Source organism: Sceloporus occidentalis, unplaced genomic scaffold (genome assembly GCF_023333645.1).
Source record: "Sceloporus occidentalis isolate IW3139 unplaced genomic scaffold, rSceOcc1.0.p SCAF_51, whole genome shotgun sequence".
NCBI classification, from domain to species: domain Eukaryota; kingdom Metazoa; phylum Chordata; class Lepidosauria; order Squamata; family Phrynosomatidae; genus Sceloporus; species Sceloporus occidentalis.
Genome location: NW_028317031.1, coordinates 2,011,894 through 2,035,479, shown reverse-complemented (window position 1 = coordinate 2,035,479; position 23,586 = coordinate 2,011,894). Strand labels below are relative to the sequence as shown.

General features: G+C 41.2%; 1 protein-coding gene across 1 annotated transcript in view; it reads left to right on the top strand.

The window, feature by feature from the left end:
* The window catches only part of LOC149288423 (ras GTPase-activating protein nGAP), a 115,827-nt gene that overhangs the window by 43,752 nt on the left and 48,489 nt on the right, over positions 1 to 23,586 (top strand). The window contains exons 2-3 of the mRNA XM_089491630.1: positions 10,566 to 10,693; positions 12,580 to 12,706. Coding sequence (XP_089347756.1) covers positions 10,566 to 10,693; positions 12,580 to 12,706 — 255 coding nt within the window. The remainder of the gene's footprint in view (positions 1 to 10,565; positions 10,694 to 12,579; positions 12,707 to 23,586) is intronic.

Genomic DNA, 23,586 nt, shown 5'->3' with positions numbered 1-23,586 from the left:
GAGTTCCAGCAGAGACATCCGAGAGTCTTCTATGGAAGCCGAAGGTAGACAGATTACTACATTACTATGTTTTATGCTAGTGCGTCTTCAAAGCCCACATTAGCAGCTGTCGCCGTTGACACTAACAGAGCCATGCATCTTTAATGCATGAAGATATAATTCTGATTGAACAGTCTGATAATGGCTTTCTTTGCTTTCCACCGCTAATTAGATTTTTTCAGAGCATCGCTTCCATTATTGTTGTGTTACATTTGACACCCTTCGCTCTGCGCAGACTGCTACATTTCAATTTGTTACCATTTCAGGTTGTAAAGTGGATTAGGAATCCTTCCCATTGCCCTCTCTTGTGTTTTATTTGCCATACTTCTGCATAACCAAACAGTACGTTCCGGGGAGAATTTTCTTATTTGCTAGGCAGTCTGCGTTTATTATCAGGAGCAGCTATTGCAGAGTTATTGCTGGTTCTGTATAAAGCCAATTGTATTCTGCATCATATGGTAACCCAAACATAGGTTTAAGGAGACTTGTCAGTAGGCAGTAGTTGATATGTGCTTTTGACCATTCGTTGTTTGGTATTCGCCATGGTTAGTAATATGCATCAATGGTTATTAAAGGATATCCAATGTTTGAAATGGCATCAATACATTGTGCTGCTTCCACATTTTATACATATTATTATTTCAGCAGATCCATTGTGTGTTATGTTAAACTATGCAGACCGAGAATATGTGATCAAGCTATTTTAACTGAAGAAGTAGATCACATGATTAGCAAGCAGACACGTGTAATGTTTACATTAGTTTGCTATCTTTTTCATGCATGTGTTTTCTTTTTCTCATGTTACCGTGCCTTTAAAGGAGGGCTACTGGTCCCATAACCCTTCCATTGCAGGCACAGTGACCATTAAAGGCTGGTTTGTACTGACTGTTGTCCCAGACATACCCAGATTTATCAGGGTTGTCTTTCTGCTTGCCTAGCAGAGCCGGGGTGAGTTTATACCCCCCCCCCCACATACCAGGTGACTAAATGCAATAAAAAGTGTAAATAACTTAAACCGTATTTGCCACTTACTCGCAACTACATTAATTAGGCATTAGTTTAGCCCCTTTTCAGGAGTAACCTCAAACCCTCACCAGTCCACTTTTAAATTCACGTAATTAGTTTGGCAAGTCGATCATCTTCGACATATCTGAGATCTCCAATGCATGTTGAATTTTCAAGACATTCCCAAATAGTGGTAGCCACGATTTGCCATAAATACGCACGGGTTACGTTTTGTAATCTGAGCATTATGTCTATTAATAAACAGTCCAGTTAGTGCCAGACTTGTTCTCGCATTAGGAGGACAGTCTGCATTTTGCAATTTCCCCTGTCTGTGTAGCGTAATCAGGCAATTAACATTACTGCTGTCTTAGTGTTATCAAAGGTTGTGTTCTCAGACTTGTAAGATTGCGCTCTACGACTCGGGCCTCTCTGGGTTTTTTTCTGCAATGTGGTTCATTCGTAAATGATTCTTCTTCTGTTTGATTCACGGTAGAACTAGCTTCGGCCGTCAAATTTGTCAAATGTTTGAGATAACTAGTTAGCAGTTCAAGGAGCCATAACATCTGCAGTCAGTAAGGACACGTTGGCCGTCACTGTCAGGTTCTCTGTATAAATAGAAGGAAAGTCTGCTGGCGTTCTAGGATTTCGGAGTTATTTTTACAGTGGTGTAGGGCCAGGTTGGATTACAGTATCTGTGAGGATACTTTAGACATCGAGCACGTATTTATAGTTTTGATTCCTTGAATTCTAAACCTGTTCTTGTTTCCAAATGTATGGTGAGACCAACAAAAAACCTGAAAGAATTGTGTTAGAAGTCATAGGTGACCTTTGTGTATTAAAGAGGCTGTCGTCATTGCATGACCCCAGCCCCCAAAAAGGCAACTTAAAATTAATCAGCGGAACAAGAAGCTTATTGTATGTTGGAGTAACTTTTTTATGTGTTTTACATTAAGTACTTAAATATTTAATATACATTTCCAGAGCTGGAAGTCTTTCTTGTCTAGTAGGGCTACGGTGTAGCCTTTTATGAATGCCTGACAGCTGGCATTCTGCAAGTAAAAGAATCCTTGGATTTGGCCGCCGATCACTGGGGTTCATGTGTCGTAAAGTCGGCTGTATTTGAAGCGGCTCTTCTGAAAACATGAGGTGGGGATACTCCTTTAGGAACTCTGCCCTTAATACGATTACCCAGTGGGATGATGTCCATTAATCATACTGGGGCTGGGAGTGTGGCTTTTATACCGGGGCTGAGCTATATGTGCCCCTTTTGCTGTAACTCCTATGATGCTGGGAACGACAAAACTTCTGATGTGCCACAAAACCCTGCCGCAGTGTACCTTTAATTCTGGGTGTATAAATCTGGAATAAAAGAAATAACTTTCTTTTATGTATTTTTTTTAAAGGGCAATACACACATACAGATTATATAGACGAGTGAAAGTACTGCCCCTGCTTAAATTTTGCTGTAACAGTAACTCATATAACTGTAGCCACGGCTAGTAAGAGGGGATGCTGGGTGTCCTAAGCTGCCCTGCACATATACTGTATAAATTATTGTGTATATGCCTAACTTTCAGCGCATATACCATCAGTTTCACCTGCAACACAGACTTTTTCCCTAACACTTTAACTGTAAAGTTAAATGTGTAGTCTGGAAATTTCTAAAAATACATGTTCTCAGACAGTTACCTTGGTAACTGCAGCCAAAATTTGGCGTAGGCATAATATCACAATTTAAATGTATACAGTCAAATCTAATATCTTGTATCACCGGAGAACTAAAGCATAGGGGTAAAGCAATGTATAGCTAAGTGCGACTTAGTGCACTTTACATGTGTGGATGCCTCATCGGGGCAATAGATGCACAGAGGAATCTGCTGGGGATTATTCGTAGTAATGAGGATCACACGCATGCCGGGTATAAGATGCAGCACAAGACCCTTCGACGTTCATACCAGTTGTAAATGAAACCAGCTCTGCCTGTGGTATTTGGTTTCTCTCCTCGCCTTGAGTAATTTGTGAAATATATTGTTGACAGTCCATGCTTGAGCAAAGCCTCATTCTGCAAGCCGAAATAATCCCTACAGACATACCTCGTGCTGGTTTCAGGCTCTCTCACCAGTTAAAGGCATACATACCCCTACAATGTGGATATGTTTGGATCTACATGCTGTGTAGATGAATATTGTATTGTGTATCTTTGTAAGTGGACGATTTGGTGCATGGTCTTCACAGTCCCAGAAAGAGTACAGAAGATTCCTTGTAGTGATCAGAGGTCTCAAATACACCATAGAGTGCCCTGTATTTAAAATAATTTTAACCTCAACAATGCTTCACATATAGATACGTTTTTATATATAATGGCCAGGTCCTCCAACAACAAAGGCTGCTGCAATCTCCCGACACAGGTGGTTGTTGAGTGGTCCACTTGCGCTCATCTGTAGAGATCTTATAAACCTGAACCGCCGGGGAACTTCACGACTGACATGGAGTGATCCCAACAGTCTAAAAGGCAGAGGAAAATAAGCAAGCTGTAGAAGTGATGTCCCGGGGGAATTATTTTGTGAGATGATTTGTGGACCATCAGCTTGTGAGAACAGGTTACGTTCAAACATTTTTTTGTAGCTATGGCGACAAGCGGTTTGTGAAATTGAGCGGGTGTTAACAGTGATGTCAGAATAGTCTGCAAACAATGGGCCTCTTACATGGACCTGAAAATGGAATATGAGCTGTCGTCAACACACCTGTCTTCCCCTTGGTTATGTCACCTAAATATAATTTCCGCTTGCTGCTTTTGTAAATGGTTTAACTGCGTACTGACAATAACCTCCTGGAATCCGTGACCTACAAAGGAACTAAAGGCATAGAAAAGCTCAGGGTGTGGTTGTGATGGCAGTTAGTGGCCATTTTTGTCAAATGTGTTTATGGCTATTATAATTCACAATACCTAGTGTAAATATACCTGTGTGTATATATATATCTATATATACGTAATCACGGGAGAAGTGGCTTTAGAAGCTGAGGAAGTTGACCGTTAGTAGGTACATTTGCAGCTGTATCGTCAGTGTATGGAGAGTACTTGCTGCCTGCTACAGTCTGACCATATGGTTTCTGATGTTTGTTCATCAATCATTGTCCGTTGTGTATTAGTAAAAGAAGTCCATGTAAAGCCGCATGGTTCATACTGTATAGCTAATCACAAACGTCGTTGAGCAGGGTCCTTAAGTGAAACCACAGCCCAGAACTTGTGAATATTTCGGAATGACTGACACAGGTTAATCCACCTGCCCTCGTGTGAAGCGATCTGTTAAACCTGTGTAATTGAAGACTGACATTGAGGCATTGGTTAAGCCCCAGGCCAGACTGCAGATGTAAATAAATATTTCTGAAGTAAGCTTCCCAGCTTAAACCTAATAAGACAATGAATATTAGCCCAAAACAAAATATGGTAGTCTTAAATTGAAGTTGATACCTTTTTATTGGAAAAAGGTGTAAAGCTGCATAAACGCTCATCCTCAGATGCAGTAACCTAGATAACCATCATACATACATGAGCTAGACTGCGTGTAGGTCACACTTAACAAATGACTGATCAAAGGCCTGGTCTGTACAGTCTTATCTGGTTCAATCTCTTAGCCATGTCTGAAGAAGAGACCAAACGTTGCCTCAAAGGCTTGCACTCTTGCTCTACTCAGCCAATAAAAGTATCATTATGGCTCTACTTATCTCTTGCATTTCCATGGCTGACACAGCATCACTCAAACAAAATGTATTCCACGTGGGTCCGGTTCTTCTGTACACTGGCTCCCCCTCGGAGCAGCAAGCTATATTTTATTATTATCTTTTATTTATATAGCGCCAACAGTTTACGCTTAATACAATACATATATTCAAGGGGTCTGACAAGACAAGAATTGACAGACTAAGACAAACCGATACATTAGGTGGAGAGAGCCCGGCTCGCAAGCTTACAATTCTTCCTTAGTCGTCAATCACATCGCATCATGGCAATTATTTAAAAAAATTAAGTTTCTTCCTCTTATGTGAATTGGTCTTCTTAAGCGCAAGACCCACCTCGATCCCAGAAATAATACTGGGGAAGATTAGTTTTAATACTTTTATTTCCTTTTGTCTTGAAAAATGTTATTGAAAATTATTATATCCTGTGTATATATATATATATATATATATATATATATATATATATATATATATATATATATATATATATTAGTTTAAAGCTCTCTCTCTCTCTCTGTGTATCTGGTATAGTTCATATATTTTTTAATGTGTTACAATCTAATGTATAGTTTGTTTATTATGAGGAAGCATATGGTTCCCTTAATCCTATGTAAATTATGTTATTGTACACACACGCAGGCCCCTAATTTCTCCATAAATTAGCCCTGTCTTCATGTAGCTGGTTTGAACATTACTTTCCTGCTGTATTTAATCAGCTTGTTACCATATCACATCACACACACGCGCGCACGCACACGCACACACACACGCGGTCATATTGGTTAAGGAAGAGAAGAAACCACGCATCCTAATGACCAGATTGGAAGGAGCTGATGTCAGCCTGGCCACACAGCCCCTAATTATGGCAGTTTACGAAATGATTTGCACTCCCAAAGAAAACAAATGCAGTGGGCAAACAATGAAGGCGCTTAAATATTCAGCGGGATGTGTGTGTGTGTGTGTGTGTGTGTGTCTGTGTGTGGCTCCATGGGTTATTTTCGTCTCTGTCGTCACCTCTCCGAGGTGAGTTTCATTGGGATCATGGCACAGCTAGGAGCCGGCAGGCTTTGTTTCCGCAGATCGCAGTGTGGGTGTTAAATCAGAGAATACTTTGTCATGCTTCGCATTGCTCCTAAGTAGATAATTGCCGTTTACACTTGGCAGCTAATTGTGTTCAATTTTAAGGAGGATCCCCGCTTTTCGTTGATAGCCGCTTTGCGATCCCGCTGAATGTTCTGCCGCCGTTGAATATTAGACTCCATGTTCCTCACAATGGCCGCTTGCAGCTTAATTATTTTCCGTGTGACATTTAGAAATTCTGCGTCTGAATGACGTGCTAGTTTAGCTCCAATTTCCCACGTATTTTATTACTATGGGAAGAATTGCAGGGATTCCAAGTCATTACATTTTTTCCGTGTAGACCTACAGTAATAGCAGAACTGAAAATCAGGAAGGGATTTACTACGAATGTCGTGGTACCCTTTTTATTTTTATAAAGAGATGAATGTGTGTATGATTGTAAGCTTGCGAGCTTATATATATTATAATTCAATGATACAGAGCTCCTCGCCAGAGCATGCTATCTAAAAGAGTTGGGCCCGGAACATAAAGTTATACTTAGTAGCCGAAACATTATCCCCAGCGAGAAACGCACCCTGTGGCATAGGTCTCGGGGTGAACGGGCACACACATGCTCATACTGGGCAATTATTTTAATGAAGACTCGGCCTCCCCGTTGGCATTAAGAATCATATACAGGACGGGCTATACAGGCACAAGTCTTCTTGGTAGGATATTAAAGCGTTACGTTTATGTGCGCCTCGTGGAAAGGTCACAGACACGGTAAATAAATATACATTTTAAAAACAATCTTTTAGTAATAAGCACCTGGAACGGTAAGAATGCAGTGTGTGTTTTACACCGGTCCTTTATATTGAATGCATACGATTTTGTTCCAAAGTGGTGGAAGTATTGAGGTCACCATAGCAACCAGCGGAATGTTCATCCTTTCTACGTAACACCCTGTGTCGCTTTACTGCTGCTGTAAAATGTTCCGGGCGGCATGTGACCCATCCCACAGGTCGGGTGCTGGGCCATGCAAACTAAGCCGTGAAGGAATACAGTATGAATGGCGGCATTATGGCCGCGCTGAGGACATCGTATCCGGGGTTATATTGAAACCTGATGAAATGGCAGCGTGCTCATAGATTCTCTCGCCCACTTTGTATTTTTATTTGTTTTATTTGGCTTGTACCCCGTCAGGGATTTGTTACAGAGTGCAGGCCGGTCTGTCAGCAGACATTAATCTCTCTTGCCGTAGTAAATTGTATTGTACTCGGATAATCTGTAATTAGGTTTGAATGGATTTGTGCGACGTCAGATTTTTACATACTCCAGATTTTGATGAAAGATTAATTGTCAGCGTTTTAAGCATCCCGTTTAAATTCTGATTGCAATGGTTGGCTCTGTTGCACATAAGCGGGTGTCTAATTCCCAGTAACGTTTACATTTACTGTGATATACGTTCTATGTTATAACAATATAACATTCATAGGCACATTTCATGCAATTATGATACAACTAGCACAGTATATATATGTTGATATTTAATACAGCATAAGTGTGCTCAAAATTTCTACAACAAGCCCCCTCCTCGGACTTATCTCCTTCCCTTGGGGCCTAACCATAGAATAAGATTTAGATCGGGTACCCGAGAGGGGCTTTTAGGATTGATTTGGTTATATCTAAGCCTATTAGTACATCACAAAAGAATGAGACTAGTAAATAGACGGCATTTTGAGGTTATCAGGATCCTCCCTTTGTTTTTATCTTTGTGGATTTATAGCCGGTGGCATCGCGTGTACGTATTTTTTTATATATATATATATATACTAATGCCATGTGTTTCTGCATTAAACGGTTATAGACAGATTACACGCACTCAGTAATATGACATATTCTTTAGCGTTTCCTCGAGTACAGAAAGCCTCATCGTATTTCATTTCAAACGCCCCATTGTTTCTGTTCAGCAGGTCAGATGCTACTAATGGTCTTGGTCACATGGGACCCCTTTTAAAAGTCATCTCTATGCCAGACTGAGTGCCGATCTGGTGCTACGCTGGGTGACCCTTTTTTCTGTTTTAATTAAAGGGACAGTATGCATATTGAAGTACATGACCTATATACTGCAGCCCTGCTGCAGCAGCTGCTGACTACTTTTGTCACTGATTGGCTGCTTGAATTTTTGTAAAACATTGAGAAGCTTGCTGCTCGTGCACACGGGGTCTGAGCAGACCCCTGCCTCCAAGGCAAATACTTATGCTTATGAATGGAGATTCTGCATAATCCCCCCCCCCCCCCCCCATGCATCTGTCTGCAAAGCAGACACCACGCACCTATCTTATGCATTAAAGTGTCCCTTTTATATTTGCTTTCAACAGCAATCGGCTTTGTGTTGCCATTGGATGCTTATCACAGAGCCTTCTGGGCAAAGTGAAATGCTGAAAGACCACAAACCGCTATAAATACAGTATTTTTTCGTCTGATTTGCGTCTTGTTCCTAATTGTATCCAGCACGTTAGCTGTGTTCCTTTCAGAGATCTACATTTTAAAGGCCTTTTCCTTCTTAATACTTATTTTTGGCTGAAGTTCTACATTTCACACATTTTGCTGGGATAATAAACTAATTTATTTCCCAGTGATCTGCTTTTTGTTGCATGGAATCGGTGGCTATCTGTGCCTCCGTGCCTCTATATAAAACAAGGCAAGCTCTGAATATGCAGAACCGTATTTAGCGGTGCTTTGGAATCCATGGGAAAACTGCTTTGGTTTGCCTCCTTCATTCCATCAGGCGAAGCGACAAGCCGAGGGTACGCTAAAGAAGCGTCTCTACTCGTCTGTCTATCCTTGGCAGACATTAGCATTTGAAAAGCATGACTTGACCTCTTGATCCTGCAGGGGGAAGAAATGACCACTTTCTGATTCTTCTTCAATGCCTCATTGTACGGAGCAAAAGGGGATTTGTAAAGCTGGTATAAAGATTAGAAAGTGAACGCTTCTCCCCCACGGTGTTGGAAAATTTTCTTTTTGTTAACATGTCCGCATTTGTGTCTATGTTAATATTGCCAAAATCCCTGTACTAGAACTAGTTATTATTTATTTAATATAGCGCCATCAAATTCCATAGCGCTGTACAATGGCCCCTTGTTCACATGTGTAGTACAAGTGACTTTTCAGTAATTGCAACAAGCCTAGATAAAAGTCAGGGTCAGACTTTAAGTAATGTTGGAATATATTTAGCCGGGGATAATTGCACGTCGGGTTTTCTAGAGCTGCCGTTGAAAAGCCTGTAAAGGTGACAATTCTTTGTACTCTCGCTCAGGACCGCCTGGTACCCTCAAGTAAAACAGTTTATACCCTGAGATTTTTAATATGTAAGAATGATGATCCTGCCCACTGTGTCCGTGGAAGCGGGGGCTTTATTATGTAGTAATTAATTTAGTGGCACTTCATCTTTAGAATGTCTTTTATAAGTGAGCCCAGTAACCAGCTCCTGATGTTTCCACCTCTCGACTCACAGTACCCTACGTGGAATTCTCTCGCCTAATTTAAAATCAATACCTTGTAATGGCATTCATTTCTCTTTTTGGAGGATTTCCATCTCCCTTTGGGCAGCGTTGGAGATTGACAGACGGGACTGACTCATTTCCTGCATGTTCTTGTTCATTTATACCGCGTCATAAGCTCATTGACAAAAAAAAAAAAAATTTCCATGAGCTGAGATTTTTCAAAATCCCCCGATAAAGAAAGGGCAGCGGAGTGTCTGGACTTCACTGGGAGCAGCTCTGCCCCGTTACAAAGTGTAATGGGAGAGCTATGTGTCACCAGTCTAACAGCAACTCCTTATTGTTTAACCCTTTGGGTGCTTCAGGAGCTAGAGGTTAACTCATCTGCTAAAAACAATAAATATGTGAGCTTATATAAACCTGTATCTTCTAACATTTAAAATAGTTATGTTAATATGGTAGCGTATTCCTTCCCCGGCAGGCTTATATACGTGCAGCCAGGTCTGTGCAGGATCTATCATGATATATACAGTATAATCTTACTGCATTGCATGTTAACTCAAACCCTGTTAATGCTTGGAGTGCTCTCTTCACCCACATGGGTGAATAAAAAAGTTGATTTATCTTCCTGTAATGTAATGGTTCGTACACCAGCTGTGTTTGTGGTATTCAGGAACCTGGTTGTTGCATTTAGATTGTAAGCTTCTGCCGACAGTTATGTTTCTGCTGTATAATTTTGCATCTCCCACTATCTAACGTATACGTTCTGAAACATCCTAAAACTGCTAAAAGGCTGCACGCCCTCCGTCTCAGACACATCTGCGTGGTGGGCTCTGCCTGGGCTAGTTCTCCTAATGAGTGTGTTATCGCTTGTTCGGAGTTTGGCGCTGTTCATGGAATGACTGCCCTCTAGTGACCAACAAGAATATTGATTTTACTATTTACCCCTGAATCCGAAAGTAGCCTCTTGTGTATATAAATCGAATTATATCTACTTCAATTAGTTCTTAACGACAAGAGATAAAATAAACTGCCGATGTAGGTCCAGATCAGAAGGTAATCACGTCCTATCTATGCAATGCTGGCAGAAATTGTGCGAGTTCCCTCCTATGTTTGACTCAAAATATCTGTATTTGAAGATTTGTGTGAGCTTTTTTCATTGACATTCCTATTTATCATTAATGTACTTACTGATTTTCTGATTGTCTTTGCTAGATGTGAAGGGTCCTCCCACGCATAGGATGTCATGTGGACAGTCGCCCTACAACGAGACTACCACGTGGGAGAGAAAGTACTGCATCCTGACCGAAAGCCAGCTGGTGCTGCTTAACCGCGAAGATGAGGTGAGGGTGCGATTGGGGAACAAATGCCAGATCAGGGCAGTAAAGCACGTTCCTCTTAAAGATTAACCCATTCTAGCCAATGTTTGTTTAGGAATCATTTAACCTAATTTCTATTAGCTTTCTGTAGGGGCAATGCGATCATTAGATACCACCAGTATCCGTAGCTTGTAGAATTAGCTCTATCAGTAAAAGTCCAGTTGTGTATGAACACAATTTATTATATGATCTGCAGAAAGACGAGGAGCCTAACTAATACGTTAACCTATTCATAAACATGCAGCCGGCAGGGTACCCCGGGTGCTGCGTGGACTGCAGACACGTCACCCTGCCTCTATCCTTCCGCGTGAATTGCTTTAACACCTTAAAATGTTGCGTCTGAATGGGTTAGGTGTGAAATGTGACAAGCTAAAGCAACGGTGTTAACACTGGCTGACCTTTTTGGAAATTGAGTTTGCAGTTCAGACATTAAAAAAATATTTTGAGAAAACCCACCGGAAAAAGGGCTTTTATAAGTATTAGTTATTCATTTATATTCAGGAGAACAGTCTCCCCTCCCCCCATGTTATCTGGTTGGACCTGCAGTTACTGTTAAGGGAGCCACGTGTGGCACGTGCCGAGGCACATGGACCAAGATCCCTCAGAAATATTGGTTACGCCAGTCGTATGCCAAAAATTGGGGTGGTTGGCTGAACCAGGAATTCAGACGTTGAACTGGCGTTGCTGTATTCACATGCTGGTGCAGCGCCAGGCCCTTGTTTTCCTGTACTGTTTTTATGGCTGTCATTCATTGAACATCAGAGACCTCCAGATAATTTGTATTTAACAGCGTGCTGGGTAATCTGCTCAACCCTCTACGGCAAACACACAGGAGCCATCGCGAAAGCACATCTTTCTGCCAAATACTTGTTTTCCTGTTGCTGGTGGGAGGAATACTTTTCCGCTTGCTGTGTAATTGGGATTGTAGCCTTGCTTCTCTGAAACCAGAATCCGTGACTGGCACTTCCAAGGAAGCCCACGGATTTAATGCGGTGCATCCGTCTTTCGTTCTATCTGCTATAACCCCAACCCCGAAAAGCAGCTAAAGTCACACAAATAAAGAGGATTATATTGACAAGTGGTTATTGATGGGCTGTAGCTACGGGGACAACTGACATGGGTAGAAATTTCTCAGACAGTGAAAATACTCATATTCAGTATTAATAAAACTTGGGTGTTTTGGACAGGAACATTTAATTTATAATTAGGAACTTGGTTTATAGCAGTTTAGCAAATAATTGGTCAAAAATCAGAATGACCCCCCTCCATCTTGAATTATTTTTACCTATTGGGCTCGTCAGATCACTTTCAGAGTTATGTCTTGGGAGATAAGAAGCTACCCATAAAAATTAAGCAGGAGGAGGACATAAAATAGATATCAGTCGTGGCTTCTAAATGTTTCACTGTCGACTCCTAGGTTTTGTCCAGCACTGATTTCAGTGTTTCAGTTGGGATGTATTGTATCTGCCATTCATGATTAATTTGCACAGCCAAAAATTGGTGAAATTGGTGAAAGGTACAATTTAGGGACTTGTCTCCAAAACATTCTGGGAGTGTATGATAAAATGTAATATTTCATGGGCCACTGTTTTTTGTTTTATTGTCACCTGGTGCATTGGTATCGGCAGGCATCAGGCTGTTAGTTGGATCTATGGCAATGCTGATTTGCATCCACTAGAGGGAGCCCCTGAGCTACTTAAGTCACAGCGTTCTGCTTCTGCTCCTGGGCTTGTAATCACGTCCAGGATAAAGAGATCAGGTGGAGGACTGATTTATCTGTTTTAGCTGCGAGGAGATTAGCAAGGATCATCACTGAAGCCAGTCATTCTTGTTTGCTCCTCTTCTTGTAGATGTCTGGTGAAATAACTCAGGATCCACCTCCAGAATCCAGCAAAAGTCGCAGCCTCCGGAGAACAGTGAGCGTCCCCTCTGAGGGCCAGTTTCCAGAATACCCCCAAGAAGCGGCCACCAAGCTGGGTAAGTTCCAGAAATTGATTAAAGTTATGCGTTTTCAGCTGCTTTTCTGGAAACTGGATCACATCGCTCCTCATGCTTTTCCTTTTTGGACAGTATGTTTTTGCTTTTTTTAATCCGTTGAGACACTGAGGAGACTATAAGGAAATGCTGTTGTGTTCACTCCTCCTGCACTGAGAATTTATAAAGGGTCAGTAAATATTTGAAATGATTCTGGAGCTGTCCCACAATTATACCTTTTGCAGTTTAGCACACTAGATAAACCCATGTAATGTTGTTTTCAGGTTGTAAAGATATATAATCTATTGGTCATTATAAAACCACCTTTTGTGTACATCATGGGAACTACAATAATTATATCCCCCATGAAGTTATTGGTTCTGGCAGCCTTTGTAATGATGAGGGAAGAGAATGGCAAATAACGCCAGGGCAGGAATCTGTGTCACAGATCTCAGCCTCTATAAACTGCAGACGTTCAAAGCTATTACTCTGTTTGACAAATAAAAAGTAAAATCTAAGAATAGTTTTAATACACAAATGGATATCCGGTGTTTAAAGAGGAAGGTATACCTGCATGTAGGGACTTGTTTGGTCATAGAGCTGCCCCCTGCCGCTTGAAAGTATCCCCGTGGTGGCTGCCTGATATCTCCCTGTAAACTGACACAATAGGTCATCAGAGGAAAAAGCTTTCTACATTATCAGCCAACTAGTGTTTATCAGAGCCTAATACTGTTCATTAACACAGTAACATAAAGCAGTTAGTGCGCGTTATACTGGGCGTTTACTGTAGGAATTGCATACATTGCAAGGTCAATCCCGAGGCTTTAATAATCCAAGCAGCACCCTTGTTAGCGTAATAGGAATTCTATCAATGAGGTTACCCAGAGTCTAAATATAAAGAAAGTTATCAAATAAATTATTGGTTTAACTGGTGAACCTCGGGTCCATAAATCAGACGGCTTTACCATCATAGTGTTACGATAACACGATATCAGCGCAGTTGGTTGATTTTTGTCAGAGAACCGATAACACCAGACAGTTTTTGGCCCAACTATATTACTAACAGTCATTACCTGAATAACTTAAACGGCAGATCCTGATAAAAATGGGAGTCGTGTGTGTTTGTATATTTATTCATTTCTGGTGCAAAGTGGTCTTATCGCCGTGGCAACAAATGAACCGACCCAAGTAGGATCTTTCCGTTGGTTGCTAGGATGGCATGACCACTTCTAAATCTTTGCACCCGAATCACTTCTACAGAACCTCAGTGAGCTACAATGGCTTCTTCTATGGTAAACACATAAGACCGGCTTCAAGTACACATCCTTTGTTTATTTTAGTCTGTAAACACAATTAGATAGGTTAATTAGTGTTGTAAATGGCAGAGACTATGTGAAGGACATGAGCAATTTGTGATATTCAACTAAAGAAACCCCTTTGAATTAGAACAGCGTGAACACTTTCATGTACTATAAATAGTGCTTTGTGCCTATAAAACCCCAGTAGTGTATAAAGAGTGTTTGATAAAGTGTTTTGTCAGAACTCGTGATGGCATCGGCAGGTCACATGCTGGTGCTCTTGCTGAAGAAGTTCTCAAAATTCCGCTGGTATTTCTGTACATTCCAAAAATAAAATTCACTGGAGCCCAGGTTCCAGATGAAGCCAAGGTTCTAAGTGATCTTATGTTCACCTTTCTTCTAAATTCTGTGGTTGTTCGTGGGGGCCGTACAACATCCATTTCAGATGCTCATTTAAATTCTACAAAATGGTATTATATTAATTATGTGGAAGTTGGGCAGTGATCTCTGTAATGTTAATTGATCAGAATCCACTTGATAGGTGTCTAGATGACTTGATGGCCCATGTTTACTGGGTGTATCTGATGTTGAGTGTGACCAGGACCCTTGAACTCCAAACAATCCCTACCCATGGTTAAGGTGGTGTAATTACAATGTTATGAAACCTCCCAGCGGCTTTGGTGTAGGAGAGCGTAACCACACTCATTAACGATGAGGAATTAGTGGCTGCATTTGTTGATGCTGTCTTCTTGGAGTTTTTTCGTGCGACAAAGTGTCCCACCCTACAATCTAAATACCAAAGGAATGTACGTTGATACCCAAGGTATTATTTTTCTTTCGTTTACTGGTGTAAACAGTTGCGAATTTAACAAGTTATAGATTTTGAGGACTCTCTTTCTTTAGTGATGTTCATGAAAAGACCCAGGTATTTGTATCTTAAGAATAAGCAAAAATAATTGCCATAAATGGTACACTATATAAAAGAACGTTATTTTGGTAGATAAATTCTGCTCAAGAACATCTGGTGTTAGTGTGTGTGTCTGGAAATATATTATCACAAACCTTAAGCCCATTTAAAACATGGGATGTGGAAACAATATGGCAGGTTTCATGGGGCAAAACAGACAATTGGTTATTCTATTTAATAATTAAGAGAAAAAAAACAACTTTTTACATAGATTTTTAATGCATATATTTAGCAATAATCTACAGCTTTTTTGTAGCAGGCATTCTTTATTATGATTATCCATTTGGAATTACTTGAAATAAAGGAGTATGAAGTAATATGTTTGACATATTAAAACACAAAATAAGAAAGCACAGATGTTAATCGTGTATAAGGGACCATGACTGCAGCTTCTAATCACTTTCAAGCACCGGCGGATTGCTGTAGGCTCACGAAACATGTTCTGCTTTGCCTAAAAATGTCTTTGGTTATTTCCTATGTCTCGTGTAATGGGTTTATACATATTACTTGGTATTTATAAAGCAATTAAGGTGAAAACCTTTTTTTGTTCAAAACACCCGATAGGATTTAAGTGTAAAAAGTGGTTCTTGCGCAAACATTTATAGGTGGCCATCATAGCAACCAATGGAATTGTCCTGCCTCCAGGAACTTCGTGGAAAGGCTACTTTTCAAACGTTGCACCTGGAGCACTTGATACATAAACCTCATTGTATCTTATCTGTTCGGCAGAGAGTCAGATGCTAGACGGTTGTTTGTATTATCAAGAACAATTTCTAAAGCTTACTTAAATAATGCGATACCGAAGCATTCCGTAGATATGTTTGTAGAAGTCGGCAGGTCCAGTTTGATGACTTGTCCATCTCTTTTGGCCGGGCTGCGGCCATTGCTGATCATTATATGCACAGCTGATATTTTTGCTGGATCTGTACTCGGTGGTGTTGATCTGGGTACATAAAGCGATAAGGCTGGCTCCCCTGCCCCCCCCCCCCACCTTTCAATCGCTACGTTAAACGGTGGTTGGGAACGTCACAGCTCCTTCTGTGCCTGATTATCAGATTAGCATTTTCATCGATGTAAACAAATGAATGTGCCATCTGAAATCCTGCTTACGACTCTGGCATTTGAGTTTGAAAATCATATCCTGTGTTCGTTAAAAAAAGTTACATAATTTCCCCGTTTGTCTCTTTCACTGCACCATGCATTCGCTTCTTGGGTAGCAACAGATCGCTTCCTCCATCTGTGCACAGAATGAATTGGATTGATTTTGGATGAGTCAAAGAAAATAATTCGGCTCTTCGTTCATTACATACAAGATTGAGGCTGCTATTAAATACTCATTTAGAAGCTTCGCAGATGGTGACTTCATCCATTGAGGATAGTTAACCCCTCAGTCACTGGTCACTCCATAGGAAGTTTAAGGTGCCGATCTCACCTGCTGTACAATTCTCCGGTTAGAAGCATCACCTGTGATATTTGAATGCCATGCGTTGAGTGTTTGTGAACATATTCAGTAGCTAAAACTCAGAGAAATGTATATAGCCAGCAGGAACAACCCAACTTTTAGGGGCTTGGGAAAGCTTATTTAGAGACTAAAAAGTTAGGTGCTATGAGTAATGTGTTAGGAACAGTGGTTCCTTGAGTTTGTCAAGTCTGAAAATGTGTTAACTTACAATCTTAGACTTTTTAGAATTTAACCGAACTCTCGGAACAACTTGCATTAAACTTTCCACCAAATTCGGTCAAATTCAACGGCTCGTCATAGTTATCCTTGGTCTCTGCAGAATCCAAGATGTAACTGGACGCTGCAGCGTACATCTGCCAGGTTCAGGAGCATTGCGGTAAAGTTCACTTTTTATGTAACAAGTCTGAGAGTGAATTACTGACAAGGTTGAATGAAATATTAAGTGTAATTTGAATAATTATTTTAGGCTGATTATAAGATGATTATCTTCTCGAACATGCATTGGTAAAAAGGCTAGGCATAATATTAAGAGATGACAGGAGCCGTGCATATATTTTTAAATTAATATAGGATTGATTAGTTCCCCTCCTAATGATTGTGGCAGGTACCTCTTGTGGTGTTTAAACCAAATATAAAAATATATCTCACAAAGGTTCGTCTACTTTAACAGATATTTAATAAGAGACAAAAACACAGTAACATACAATAAATGAGTGACAGCCCAACATACAATGCAACACTTTACAAGACTAACCTGCAACCTAAAGGTCCAACATAACCCAGCACACCACCGATTACCCCATCCATGCAGGATGGTGGCAGAGAGAAACTGAACTAAGATTTTTCATTCCACAGGCATATTGAATCACTGTAGGTGTGCCCTCGTTAACATATCAAAAGACATGTAATACAGGAAGAGTTCAACTGGCTAAAACATTGACCACAATACTTATGTCACCACACCTCTCATGGCTTTTTTTCTTACTTTTAGAAAATGGCAGACAGATTCTAACCTGCTGCACTTCTTTCTCATGTGTCATGGTTGGAAACATGCAATTTCCAGCAGTCCAACTACTCTGGGCTCCATTTATCCTCATGCTCAGCTTGCAGAAGCTGAAAGGCGTGGGGTTTCCCGTATGTGGGACATTGCAAAATGTAAAGAACTGATTTGACTGATGCTTTTATTCAAGGGTAACTATCCATTTGCAAATGTCTGGCTAGTCCCTGGCAAATTCAGAAGCTCTACATACATGTGGTTGGAGCAGGTGTTTTGTATGAGTTTCTGTTGAATAAAACTCCATTGGATGCAAGCAGTGATCTGCCTACTCTCTCTCTGTACAGCATACTTAATGGCCCTATAGTAATTTGGGCTTGACAAATTAAATTTAAGGAGGGGTTCCATATATCAAGCCCCTGTTGCCTCTTAAGCTTTTTTTCCAGTCTGAATGATTCAGCCTTGTGTTGGTAGAAAAGCATCAGTGTCAGAAGCCCTTGATGACGACAAGCTCATGGTTCTGCGGGTTCTAGAGCACGAAAGTTTTGTTTTCATGTGACCTACGCTTACATCAGGGACTGCGTCATTTTTTATTTTTTTTTTAAGTTTTCCTATGTAACCTACAATTACTGTCTCCCTTCAAGACAGGCATGTGTTCCAATTATCATTAAACCGGCTAGTAATTTCCTTGCGGTGTCTTTCAGTGTTATGGCAGTGCTAAATTCAGGACGTTGCGGGGTAGGACATCCATAACTGATAGAATTCCTAAGCCACCCCTATGTCCTTGTGTTGCTACACTGATATCCATAGACACGCAGGTGCATAAGGTGCTGACAGAGATATGCTTAATAGGCACAACTTCATCTATTCTTATGGAGACATCCCACGTTCATACCTGCACACACATACACGCTGTCCTCCATAAACACAGATCCCGGCTGTTATCTGCAGAGTATCTCTCTTCCGTTAGGTGGAGGTCCCTCACGCGGTTTTTCTGGATTTTTTGTCTTTCCAAGCATTCAGCCTCTGCCTGACTGCAACATGTGACTACAAAAGGAACTTCTTACTGGCTGTCTTGTCACAGGGCAGGCACTAGAAAGCTCACACTCTTTGAAAATATCCTTGCTGCAGGAGAGGCCCCTATTTGGGCTCCCACATCGCCCAGCACAAGTAATGCATTTCTGCTGCGAAGTGCAGGCAACTACATGAATTACTCGAACGCAACTATGTGATCTATGTGCTTGCATAGCCATGTTAATGTATCTGTGTGTGTATGTATATATATATATATACATACATACATACATAAAAAAAAATGCAAAACGCACGCATCTTTGCTGTATGGCTCTGGTGGACAATGGAGAGGGGCTGCTGGATCATGTTATGTGCAGGACGAAGAGAACGGCTGCTGCACCATGTTGTATGTAGGGAGAAGAAGGGTTGTTGGATGGTGTTCCATGTTGGTGGCAGGAGGGGCTTCTGAGTAGCACTGTGTGCAGGGAGGAGAGGTCTCTTGAATTGTGGTGGTGTGGTGAGGGGCTGCCAGATAGTGCTATCTACCCAGAAGGAGCTGCAAAATAGTCCTGTGTTGCAGACAATGGAGGGGCAGAGAATAAAAAGAGAGAAAAAAGAAAGAATAGGAAAGATGACTGAAACATGCATATCACTTTAATGATGAGCATATACACTATACATAAAATGCGTGGGGGCAGAGATTGACAGGTCCGTGGCAAGAAGTGCATGGTGTACGTGGGTAGGGGAGGCTAATGTTAAGCCTTTCCATTGGCACCTCCGAAAAGCATGGCAGTCGAGGCACATTTTTAGTGCGGCTTATGAGAAATGCACACAGGTGTTTGATGTGGTCATTAAACCATCCATCAAGGATGTGGAATTTATAGTCAGGGCTAGCCGAACTAGAAAAGTGTGATTATAACAATATGTCCCCTTATCCTGCAGAACCAGTATTTTACAGCTCTGCTTCAAGGATCAAGTCCATAAACCCCTTCAATAAGTTAAAGCTCCAAAAATTGCTTTTCCATGCTATGAATTCTGTTATGATGTGCATTAAGTATATCAGTCAAGTGCCTTCCACATCATACAAATTGTTAAATTTTATGAACAGAGCAGAACAGATTCTGCTGTTATAATAGGGGTGAACACAACATTAACAAAAAACGCAAACAAACATGAGGTTTATGTTTACGGAAGCAGAAGAGGACCCAGCTCTTGCAATTTTGCAATCTAACCAGAAAATTGATGGGGGATTGAGACAGTCCTCTCCCTCCTCATGCAAAACCCTATCCAGTCCCTGATTTTGGGGCTCCCTTCCTTAGAGTATTTTTTTTTTTAATTTTTATTACTGCTAAAAGATTGATATATTTTAAAAATATTATACAGTTATTGTATCATATAAAGTGTTCTAGCTCTGTTATCTTAGCCCAGTCTGAAACACTCATCATATAGCCTGCAGCAAATAATAGAGTGGCTCAGTGTTAATCACCCAGCCACATACTCTAAGGAACAGACTTCATTAGCATTGCCACAAAGAATCAGCTCAGAAAAAAGTCACCCAGAATATTGCATGACAACAATGGCGGCCTCCACATCTGCAGATAAAGGGATAACGTTTTTAAGGGGCTACAGGAGAAATCCTTGTGTGATCAGTGTCAGGGCAATGCTACTGATCTGTGCAGATCCTGGTGGGTTCAATATTCATCTCCACTTTTCCTACTTAGCAAAAATGAATAAGAACCCGTTATCGTTAATATGCACTCAGTAGACGTTTTCAGATCTGCAAATTTTCTTTGAATTGCTGCAGCTCCGAGTGCTCTTTTGAGAGTTGACTTGGTCAAAATATTTTCCTAATGTTCTCTGGAAAGAAAAATAGAAATTCCGCTAAAGAAGCCCGGTCTACAGAGGGCATATATCACTGTGTGGGTGAGCGCTGAATTAAATGATTTTTAATTAGTGACAATCCCGCTGTTGCTGAGAAGCTGTAACCTACAAGGAATGCAGTGGGAAGAACGGAGCATCTAAAGCTTGCATTGCTAATTGAGATTAGAGAGGGTGGGCATAGAAAGGGTATTGACTGTGCCAAGATTGCCCTTGGAGAGCTTCGTCGCCCAAGATGTGTTAAATAAATATTGCTTATTTTTAGAGTAAAGTAATCCTTTTTTTCAGTTAGCTTGCATTTTTGAGAGGATCTTAAAGGGGCAGTCAGTCTTTTACCCAGCATTCCAAGCAGAATGTGTGCAGGCATGGGCATTAGGAGTATATGTTCACGTATTCCCAGTGCTCCCCCTTCCATTATTATTATTATTATTATTATTATTATTGTACCCAGAATTGGATTTGGGTTCTCAGTGTCATTAAGGCATATGCCCCCAAACAGCGTTTCCCTTAAAACGGTACATGGCGGCTACAATAGGGGTCAACAAATCTGACTTGGATCTAGGAGCCAGCCTAAAAGTTAGTAGCCGTTTTTTTTTTCTTTCTCAATCATGTTTTTATTTTCATATAGTGCCCAACTTGGCGACCAGAGTTTGTTGAGCCCTGCCATACGGTAACATACATTTACACACTCTAACGCCATACAGTAACAGACACACTTTTATAAGTTTTAACACACTTCATTCTACGCTCATGTTCACACTAATACCATATGTCGATGTGCGCACTCATGCTAATGCCATACTGTAACAAACCCCATACACGCTACCAACACGCTCTTATACACGTATGCTGGCTAACACTATACATATATAACAATACACACTAACACTATGGACACATACACCCTGAATCTGACACTACAATGCAGTAGACATACTGGCTCTGGCACTATACTACATTATATACACACATATGCACAGGCTGACTCCAGTGCTATACATATGCACACTGACTGACAGTATAGTACATACACTACTCCCCTTCTCACCTGCCATGCTGCCGCCGCCTAGCTTTCGGGTGGAACGCCTCCATGCCTGCACATGCTCATAAAGCTCTAAATTTAATTAGTTGAGTATAAAAAGCTGTTTATATGTTAAAATAATTAATAGTTTTTTTTTCTTCCAGCCATTCATTTATAAAAATCACAAATTGATAAATCTATAGAGGAGTCAACTAAAAAGGTGTCATATCCGTGCTCCTGAAGGTTAGAGTGCACCGTTGAGATTAGGCACTGCAGCGAGTCGGAGTTTGTCCCTCTGTTTATTTTTTCTAAGTGGGGGGCTGTTTGGGTACGTGTCACACGCTGCTCTGTTTCATGTCCCAGGGTTTTGCCATTTGACCACCCTGAGACACAATGGGGGGTTGCGGTGGAAAGGGATTCTAGTGCAAAGTTTTAAAGTGGCTTTATCACCGTATCACCTGCTGATTGGATCTTTAAGTAGTTGTCATGGTAACGGCTTTACGTCAGTCTATGTACCAGGACCACCTCTGATATAACCCCGAAGGACCACCTTTTATTTTAACCCCCAAAGTCGCACAAACACAAGCCTGCTGGTCCTTTAAATGTCATAAAAACAACCAAAGCAAAGAACTCCTCTCCCTCTGGCTCTTATCGGTGAGGCGAGATGCTATAAATCTATGTAACCAGCGTGTTCTGCGTGCCAAAACATAGGCCGTAAATATGGCATTTTCTGTATGGATAGGAGATTGACAATAACATGAATATAATGCCCGGTTAACAGAGCGTACGGTTTATTAGGATTATTTCAGGGAAAAGTGGTTCAGGGGTTGTGAGGTTTCCCCGGCCCCTCGGACTGGGAGCGAGTCTTGTCAGGTGTGTTGCTGCCTTTTGTTTACTGTCACCTTATTTGCAAACACACTGATTTTGTTTCTCACCTTTCTATAGAATCGAAAGTGTAGCGTCTCATGAAACGCATTTTTCTCAAAAAGACGTTGACTGGCGGAAGGTGCGACATGAGATGCAATTAAGGTGCAAAAGTAGCAAGTACTTTGCTTCAGAAAGGGTGGTGTATACATGGAACCGCCTTCCAGTAAGTGTGCTAAGGACCTTTATTGATGTACCAATAATTTTATTTTTCTGTATAGGAAGCAGGGTGTCCATGCAGCACGGCCACTGTGTATTTATCCTATTATATGGGAATAGGTGGATAGTTCTGCTGGCTTTTCACGGGGAGGGTATTTTCCCCCCACCCGTGCACATTGTTTAGGTTTTCTCCCATGTTAAAGGGCCAGCATGCTATTTGTCCTCAGATCCCACACAGTGAGGAGCTGGGCTGGGAAAACAGCCCCCTCCTGCTGGGCAGCACTGCGAAGGGGGGAGGGGAGGGCTGACCCTTGAATAAAAGCTTGCCATTGAAAGCATGCTAAGTGCCACTGGGCACAGACAATGGAAGTAATAGAAATGGCAGTATGTGTGCACCACATATCTTCTGCCCTGTCTCACAAAATCTAAACCCACTGTGTCATTCCCATAGAGGGGAAATGCCTCTTTTGCCCCTGACAATGGTTAAATACCTTCACTTTTTTTGTTGAGGTCTACCCAGGGTTAGCATGTATAAATGATGGTTGTGTGAATGAATGCAGCCAAAAATCATAGAAGCCCAAGAGTGATACATTCATAGACCCTCATTGCCTGTTATGTAGAAGTTAAAGAACGCTACCTGTCGCTGTAGAGTATCTAGATTGCAAGAATCCCCTCCTTGTTGCCATTGAATGTCTTCATAGACACCTGATCCTGCTGTTAATCTGGGGCGAGATAATCACCAGCAAAAGTGTGCTTAAAACTAACTAAAATTAACCCATTTGGTTCCACAGGGTGGTTCAGACCTAATTGTATTTCCCGCTTATAACATTTTAAGTAACCACTCAATAGCCAGCATGCGCTTCTTAAACTTCAGATGTATTTATGATTAAGGTTTTCTTTTAAACAAATATTACTCGCAACTGCCCCTTGAGATCCTCCTGATTACTCGACTGTCAAATGTTGCAGAAAATGCACAGGCGGGGGAACAATGTGAAACTCCATACACGCCGTATGTAAACTTATAAAATGGGCCACGACCAATCCGGCGAGGATCCGTCTCCAGAAAATCAAGGTTTTGTTTGAGGAGTCTTTCCCATCCCAACCCCCTTCCCCGCACACCTCCCTTCAGTCCCAGCACACCCTTGTGATAGGAGGAAGAGTCTCAC